This window comes from Barbatula barbatula (assembly GCF_947034865.1).
Source record: "Barbatula barbatula genome assembly, chromosome: 25".
NCBI classification, from domain to species: Eukaryota; Metazoa; Chordata; class Actinopteri; order Cypriniformes; family Nemacheilidae; genus Barbatula; species Barbatula barbatula.
This window is the reverse complement of record NC_136788.1, coordinates 16201899-16210553: the sequence shown is the minus strand read 5'-3', so window position 1 is coordinate 16210553 and position 8655 is coordinate 16201899. Positions and strand designations below refer to the sequence as shown.

At 40.3% G+C, this 8655-nt stretch overlaps 1 protein-coding gene across 3 annotated transcripts; it reads left to right on the top strand.

Moving 5' to 3' along the window:
* The first annotated feature begins 164 nt into the window (after positions 1–164).
* On the top strand, positions 165–8510 carry incenp (inner centromere protein). 3 transcript variants are annotated; one of them, XM_079450137.1, is made up of 21 exons: positions 165–376; positions 885–1034; positions 1126–1233; positions 1353–1936; positions 2113–2167; positions 2373–2391; positions 3938–4073; positions 4154–4190; positions 4268–4367; positions 4629–4766; positions 4871–4888; positions 5392–5501; positions 5641–5764; positions 5868–5990; positions 6490–6647; positions 6752–6851; positions 6961–7020; positions 7130–7210; positions 7287–7379; positions 7460–7607; positions 7724–8510. In XM_079450137.1, the coding sequence occupies exons 2-21, from the start codon at positions 895–897 to the stop codon at positions 7906–7908; spliced, it is 2517 nt and encodes an 838-aa protein (XP_079306263.1). In that variant the 5' UTR covers positions 165–376; positions 885–894; the 3' UTR covers positions 7909–8510. The 3 variants fall into 3 exon arrangements, with proteins under 3 accessions (XP_079306263.1, XP_079306261.1, XP_079306262.1); XM_079450135.1 differs by having other exon boundaries at positions 186–376; positions 2373–2445; positions 7724–8489; XM_079450136.1 differs by lacking the exon at positions 4871–4888 and having other exon boundaries at positions 190–376; positions 2373–2445; positions 7724–8452.
* The last annotated feature ends 145 nt before the right edge of the window (positions 8511–8655 follow it).

The window sequence follows — 8655 nt, the reverse complement described above, 5'->3', positions numbered from 1 at the left end:
CATTGGTCGATTTGAAACCGTTGACAGACGTATGTATCCTCCAATCACAACACAGTATTTCCCGGAGGAACTCGATTACGATTGGTCAAATTTGCTATGACAGACATCTGGAGCAAAGCGCTCTGGTTGCTTCGCAAACGGAATTTCTGATCCCGCCTACAATTGGCCGATGACCGCTTGTGATTGGGCAGAGCACATTTTAAAATCTTTATACGTTTTGAGCGGGTGGTTGGAAAACAAGACGTTGTCTTACCGGAGGGTTAAGTGTTTATTTTCTAATGGTTTAGAAAAGAAATAGAGGAAAGTCCTTTTAAACTAGTTGCTGCTCTAGTTTATTGTCATTTTTGCGCCAAAATCCGTAATAAAGGCTGACGAGGTAGGTGAAGGTTTGCTTTTAAAATGGTTTAATGCTAGCTAAAGCTAACGTTACTTATCATTCGGAAATAACCCTGCCATTGAAGAATTTGGCTTCGTATATTCGCGTAACGTTCATTAATTTGTGTGGGCGCGTTTTTGCGTTAAGTTGTAATTCTTATTTTAGTGAGCACGCGCTTGGTCAGTTTTTGTTTATGGTTAATATTAGCATGTGTGTTTAAATGTGATAATTAGATTGCCGTTTTAGAGACGTTATTAGCACATCTGACTGTAGATGGCACAGCCACAAAAAAAAGAAATGTCTGATGCAAACCTAATATGGAATTCCCCTTTGTTTGCCTCTCAAATGACTCCCAAATCCTATTCAAAACCATGCAAGCTATTTGGTCAAAGGCAAAACAATCAAATTTTCATAACGTCATTCCATTGTGTCTGGAAGATTTGTTTTGTTTCTGTCATGCTGTTGGTGCATTTTCAAAACTAAAACTCTCAACTGACTTTATTAACAGGGACGCCATCATGAGTTCTTTGCCGGAGGCCACTCGATCCCTCATGCAGGTTTTTTGTGGCAAACTGCAGGAGTTTACCGATGAAATTGATAACGTCCACATGGTTTGGCTGGGGGAGATCGAGCAGGAAGCCTATCGCATGTTTTCGAGGTGAGACCATAGTAAATTTTTTTGGGGGGGGGTACTGTCACGTCCTTCTGCACTGCTGTGTTGTTATTTAATGCAATGTTTTATCGTGTAGTGACTTCAGCACAGAGCCAGAGCTCATGCCCAAAACTCCATCACAGAAGAAGACAAACCGTAGAAAACGAGTGTCGATGGAACTCAACGAGTCTCGCAGTAAAAGACGGTGAGGTTTCTTTTCTCACGTTTAGCATGGACCAGTGCTGTTTAAATTTTTGGTACAAATTTTTTAAAGTAGCTATTTTCATATACATTTCAAAGCCTCATGTTCCATTTCCTTTCCAGGTTCTCCAAGGGTAAACGTAGCAACGTACGTCGCTCCTCTGTCCAGCTGACCCTAAACACCATCTCAGAGCTGCTTACCCCTCACACCTCCGACAGCTGCACGGAGGAGCCTGCTCGCCGCACCCGACGCAACAAGGCTACCGCATCGGCCGAGAGTGAACCGGTCAAGCGTAGCACTCGCAACAAAGCTGCCGGCAAAGCCAAGGAGCCTGAAGAGGTTGAAGTGGTGGAGAATGTGCCAGAAGCAAGAGAAATCGATGAGGTCCAGTCTTTAGGTTCCGCCCAGGATCAGCTGCTAGTGTCTGAAGCCGTAGTGAAGATTCCCTCATCCGAACGCTTGAGTGCAGAGTCATTGCTGAATTCTAGTCCGTCTCCAAGTCGATCGGCCAATAAAATCCCCATTGCAGCCTCCGAGTGCCAGGGCTCATCCCGGAGATCAGTCCGTCGTTCACTAGTGGTACGGCGCTCACTGGTGAGTCTCAGGCAGAGCATGACACAGGAAGCTGTTCAGAGGGCATCTCGACGCTCTTTCCTGAAGAAGAAAGTCAGACAGGGAAATTCAACCTGCAGCAGTTCCGTCAGTGGTGAGGGACCCGTTTACTTCACATAATTGTCATGTGACTAAATTGCTTTAAGACGGTTTTAAGTAATGCTTAATCCACTTTGGACATCCATTTTTTTGTTTACAACCTTGCTTATGCTTATCCATCAATTGCTCCACCTGAGTAGACAACCTTTTAATATCTGTTTTGCTTTCCAGGGGATATATGTATGGACATTGAACTTGAGGATGCAGAAGAGAACAGAGAACAACAGTGAGTTTAATTTACACAACAGTGTTTTGTGGAAATGAAAATGGATAGAAAATGCATTGTCTATTAAGCAAACTTAAATTACCTAAAATAACCTTGTTTCTATGACTTGATCAAGGGCAACGAGATAAATTAATCCTTGAGTTTGCACCCACAACCTTTCATTTACCAGCCCAGAGTATTTGACCAGAATTTCTCTTTGCTTTAGGATCGATGAGGAGCAGAAGGTGATTGAAGAACCCACTAAAACCAACACAGCACCAGAAATCACACAAACTGATGTAAGGGTTTATTTATCATGGTAGCGTTTTAAAACAAATGAAATCCTACTTTATATTAATTGGTGTATGCAGAACAACAAAGCACAATGAGGTGCAATAAATTTAAGAAAAGACTCAAGGCTAACCAGATTGGTACATATAATATAAGTATTAGTTAACAAAAGAAAAGATATAAAAGCTAATTCTGTATGCTTGATACAAGGATACTTTTGCAGCTTCAACAAATTACAATCGAACAGCAGAAGTAAAAAATTTGTCCACACAGCTGTGACAGGGAATCTTGACAAAATGAATATTAGGTTTTTTTGTTGCGTGTCACCTCTCGTGTGGACGCTGCAAAACTAATATAATACAAAAAGCACTGGATGGCAGGGCATTTTTCTGTTATTATTATTAGCGTACCACCATTTCAAAACAAGTTTATAATTCGGCTACAGGCTATACAAATTCTCATAGCATATTTTCTACTAATAACACACGATACTGTAGGCTTGTTTTTGGAAAGTACAGAACAACAGGAATTAAGCTCACGCAGGGCGAACAAAAAGCATGTTAATAAGCAGACTACCCAGAGCACAATCATATAAAGAACAATAGCCACCAAAACATTTGAGTGAGTATATGATCATCGTATTTTTATTTGGCATGTTTTTGAGGAAACTATCTCTACGACAATGGCTGCAGCTGGCTCTCTCACTTCATCATTTTGGTGGTGCAGATCTGTGTTTTTTGCAAAGCGATCAAGTTTATTTAAGCCATTTTTTTATTGATATTTCTCTCTTGGTCATTTTCAAATCATTTGAACATTTTAAACTGCATTTAGATGCAAAAGATGCCATTCACTCATCTCACATTCAATTTGGGTGCTCGTGAGTTGGGACATCCCTGCTTGATTGAACTAAATATTAATATATTTGTTTAACCGTCTGTCCCTCTGCCTTTCACGGGAAGCTGATCTTTTCATCAGAAGCACTTGAGCATATAGGAAGGAATACAGTAATTTATGATAATCAAAGATTAATGTTTATAGTATATGCACTCCTGTAACTTTCACCTAGACAAGTATGCTCCAGTTGAGACAAGGCAGCATACAGAGGATCATATGTGCAGACCTGTGGAGAAAACAAAACCTGTCTGACTTGTTTCAGGTCTACACCGTATGCTGTGTATTAAACCTCTATGGAAGAGATCTGGCATCACAGCCTTGATGAGTAAAGACAAAAGCCAGTGTCACGCACCATAAATCACAGAGTCAAATGGCATCAGCGAGCTTCCTAATCTCCCCATTAGACATATCACGTATCACACGCATTTCAATGCAGCTCTGTCAGGTCGAGTGCGCTTTAAATAAAGCACTATTGGTTACTTAAAGGGTGCGGTGCTATCTGACATGCTATATGCAATTTTCAGTTGAAACTACATCAACACATCAAATAATGCTGCATGTTCCAAGGGGATTCAGTAGATCTTTAACCTGCATGTGTTTTCATAGGAGCCTAAACCCCAGCCTGCAGAAGAAATAGAAATTGAGATAAACGACAAGCCTGCAGAACAGCTCGATGAGTCTCCCAGCACCAGTGAACACTGTCGTCTTACACGATCTATGAAAGCCAACATTACAGACACTGGTATTTTTCTAACAGGAGCTATACTGTTGTATGAAACATAATAGATCATATTGTGGAATTCAAATGAGTTTGTTTTTTAGATGGCAGTGGAGATTCGAAAACCAAAGCAGAAGTCCGGTGAGATGGCAGTGTAATGTTATGCTTTCATCTGCCTTGTATTGTATGTTTTCTTATTGTCTGAATTTCTGCTGTAGTGCTACACGCTCTGGTTCCAAACGACGTGCAGCTGAGGATGCAGTCCAGAAGATCAGCACACCCAAAAAGAAGTTCTCTCCTCCAAAGAAGTGTGTCACGGTATGACCATTTCTGACCGCTACTGTAATGCAGCCCACATCAGAATGCTGGTGGAATCTTAAGTGCATTACTGTGGAAAACCACATAATGGCCGTTTGCATTAGTAAGATTTTTTAATGATTTGCGGCAGTTTTGTTTTGCCACAGTTTAGTTTGAGTGTTGGATTAGTCCGTTGAGTATGACATCAGTTTAATTATTTATTGGCCTGTTTGATTATTTAATGGCCTGAAATAATGGAAGTAAATTTGTGTGTTGCATTAGAGTATTGCTCCGCACATGCGCTCATTCATGCACACTGTGCAGAAGAATCAGATGCTGATGATGACACCTGGATCTCTGGGCCGCAATGCCGTCAAACAATCCTTCATCAAACAGTCTGCCACTAAAGTTGATGGCAAGGTCAGTATGTTACATGTTTCAGAATGATATAAGAATCTAAAGTGTTTATTTGCAAAAATTTGTCAGTTTTAGTTTGTAATCGTGCTTCCTGTTTTTCCCCTTAGTTGGGCTTAGGCTCTGTGGTGAGTATGAACGTTGAGAATTCAGACTTCACTTCATGTCAAAACCATTTTAACTTTTAGAAGCACCCAGAATTCATTTCTGTTTAACTGTTTGTGTTCTGATGAGGTATTTTTAATGAAGGATTCGTTTTATTTTCATCGAAAGTGTATCATTTTGTTACCGCAGTCAAAACTTTCTGTGGTAATTGAAATCATGCCACTGATGTTGATGGAGCTCAACCTGTGTCAGAGCAATCCTTTCATTTGAAGTGAATTTAACCCCACATCAGATTAACCTCTTTGATAATGTGCTTTGTCAATTTCCTGAATGTGTGTTTGGTGTGGGTTGGGAATTTCACCTTTACCCATTTGTGAGTCTTTGACATTTGTCTTAGAGCTGACTTTCTTTTTTACATTTATCTGTCCTGACATGTGGTTTTGTTGCAACATTAATGCCCAAAGCGTTGATCTTTAGAAGCTTGCTGATCTCAAAAAAGTATAATCCGTTAAATATTCACTTTCAGGAGCGGGAGCGGCAGAAGTGGGATGCTTTAAACAAGAAGATAGAACAAGAGGATGAACGAAAGAAGAAAATCGAAGAGGAGAGAAGAAAGAAACAAGAAGAATTGAAAAGGTTTTGTTCCCTGAATAAAACTTGTGAAACTTTCACAAAACATTTTATTCACCCCAAACTGCTTGGATCTTAAATGATTGCCAATATGGTTTCAATGTGAATGCAAACCAGGTCTCAAAAGTGAGTTTCTTCTCTTTAGGAAGCGTGATGATCGCTTGAAACGGGTTGTTGAGGCTCGGGTGAAGGGAGAGAAAGAGAAGGAGCAGGAAATGAAAAAGAAGATTGAGGAGAAGATGGCACTTCTTGAAAAGAAAAATGACATGGTACTTAAGATTTCACAATTGATGGGAAACCGAATGAATTGAAATTGGGATCTGAGGTGCACCGTGGTTGTGTTTTCATGGAGATTTTATGTGGTTTTCTTAGCTGCGTGTGGAGCGGTTGGCAGAGGAAAAAGCCAAGAAGAAGGTGGCCACTAAACGACAGGAAGAGCTGGAACTGCGCAAGAAACAGGAAGAGGCGGCCAGACAAAAGAAGCTTCTGCAAGTTGTAAGTCAACCCCTTTAGCGAGAGAAGCCATATTACACTAAACTTTACTCACTATTGCCAAACTAATTTGTCTGAATAAATTCCAGGATTTATTTTGTGTACCAAGAATTTCAAATACTCAAACATTGTTCTTAAAACTGTTGATAGTATGTAGCACTGTCTTTAAACCTGTGGAGTCCTCTTCTGGCTCAATGGGCCAAGCAACAGTGCAAAAGTAATGGGTTGTTATATAACTGGAGCCCCTTGGAATTCCTCCCAAGTTGCTCTTTTAAAAGCAACCTACAATTTTATCCATTTAAATGTTTTTTTTTTTCCTCCCAGCTAAATTGGGGTACAAACTGTTGATGCAACTAAAGTGATCTGCAAGTCATTTGTAGCTTGTAAAAACTTAACTTAAAGCGCAATCTCTTTCGCTTGACGAAGAAAGACTTCTGTGAGTGATCCGTTTAAGTTTGTGTAGAAGAACTGCATGAAGCAAATCTACTTGTTTCTTTATTAGGAAGAAGAGGAGCGACGACTCCAGGAGCTACAGGCCAAACGTAAAGCGGAAGAGGAGCGAGAGAAAGCTCGTAAACAGGCCGAGGCAACACGTGCTCTGGAACTGAAGCGAGAACAGGAGAGAGAACTGGAGAGAGAACGACAGGCGGCTGCCGAGAAGTCCGTGCCATTTTGTGATTTTTATATTTCTGGTGGTTTGTCTTGCAGAAGTCATTCACAGTTCTGTTCTTAACCAGAAAGGTTAAATGTGTGTTGTTCTGCAGAGAGAGGCTAGAGAGGGAGAAGGCGATCGCTCTTCAAATGGAACTGGAGAGAGCAGCCAGAGAGAAAGAGAGGAGAGATATGGAGGAAAAGAGGAAGATGGTGAGTCCTGTGTTATGACAGGAGTATGATGTTATCGGTTAAAGACTTTATGCACAACAGGTAACTTGCTTTAGATAAATGTATCTTGCTGAACTTTTTTTTCTTACAGGAGGAGCAGAGGAGAGTTGAGGAGGAGCGGGAGGCAGAACAGAAACGTGCCGCGGCGCAGGTAATGCAACTCTTATTTTGCCTTTACTGCGTTTATTGTTTTGTTTATTTTGCTAGGAGTAGTTATCAGTTAGCATGTTAACATGTTCATGCATGAATTTGTATAACAGGTCTCGGCAGCAAAAGCATCCGCAATGCTCAACACAACCATTACAAAGGGTTCAGCTCTGAATGTTACTGTAGATCTGGAGGTAAGTAGGAATCCTCTCAGGTGTTGATGTCTTGTTGATCTGTTTTGTTACTGAAGCCCTTTATTGATGTCCTCAGAACTCCGTTATGAAAACTCCAGTTGGGAAAGGAGCTGCTCACCAAAAGACTATGGATCTTGGAGCTGGACTCAATGTTACGGTTGACATTGAGGTGAGGTCACCACAACTGTAATTCTTCGCTAAAGAAAGGTCACAGCTAGTTTGTAACAGGCCCCCTCTTGTTGTTTGCAGAAATCTCCGCAGTCCTACCAGATCACTCCTAAAGGCGAGAAGGTGGCGGTTTTAGTGAATCCTGAAGATTATGGTATGGATCAGAACAGCGATGACTCTACAGATGACGAATCTGCTCCCAGAAAACCCATTCCATCCTGGGCCGAGGGTATGAAACCGCTTACACTTGAATAATTACTTAATTTTTGGATTTACCAGCTTCAACTTTGCGACATTTGCTTTTCCGTTGTGTTTTCGCCAATGTATTTCTCTTGTGTTGTGCAGGTATGCCGCTACAGCAGGCCATTATGAAGCAATATTATAACCCTGTGGATCTTTATTCTTATTTTGGGGAACCTGAACCACCCAAGCTGGAAGACATCTTCCAGCGGACCAAACCTCGCTTCTTCAAGCGCACTAGTTCAGCTGTCTGGCACTCTCCGCCGCGCTCACACACCAGCAATAATTAGGCAGCTCTATGTGTTTTTTCTACTTTAAATGTCCTGTTTTTATGTATTTGTCGTTTATTTACTCTTATTATAATAAAGATTTTTTCCATGTATATGCTAGTAGATAAATCTACTGAAAAATAGCCGCAAGTGGCAAACTGCAAAAGATGTCATGGAAAAGTGTGAATAAAGGGGTACAAATTTTTATCTTCCGTCCAATGTTTTGTCACTTTTGACAATGTGTTGATGAAATGCTTTGCTTTTGCCATGTTTCAAGAGTATCTCTAAACCGAATAATTACTCTACAGAGTGTGTTTTGTAAATGCGTTCTCTTTTAGGAAAGAACGGAAAACCTGATGACATCTTCCTTCTGAGACTGAACACTAAATAACCTTTAAATGCTATAGACCCCTTCACAAGATGTAAACATTGGTTCAGCAGCACTTTCAGTTTATATTTCTTTAATCTTCCAAAGACAATCCTGTTAAGTTGAAATTTTCATTGGGTTATGTTGTGTTTGGTAAAAAAAAATTACATTTATTTTGGATCCGCATTGTCCACTGTCCATAAACTGTCTGAAAAGAAAAATGGCCACATATCCTCAATTATTGACCACAGGTTATTAATTGAAATATAACGTCAGACAAAACTATTTTGCAATGATTGACTTCAATTTAGTCAAGTCACTTTAGTCACCCCACAACAAATATTAAATGTGATTAAAGACACTTGACTAATTTGATGTCCAAATAATATTCAAAGTCAATC

Excerpts from the sequence above, each read along its gene's own strand:
- incenp (XM_079450135.1), top strand. The coding sequence starts at position 895 with ATGAGTTCTTTGCCGGAGGCCACTCGATCCCTCATGCAGGTTTTTTGT. Across the intron at positions 1,234-1,352 it reads GAGTCTCGCAGTAAAAGACG|GTTCTCCAAGGGTAAACGTA; the intron begins GTGAGGTTTCTT and ends TTTCCTTTCCAG. Across the intron at positions 1,937-2,112 it reads CTGCAGCAGTTCCGTCAGTG|GGGATATATGTATGGACATT; the intron begins GTGAGGGACCCG and ends TTTGCTTTCCAG.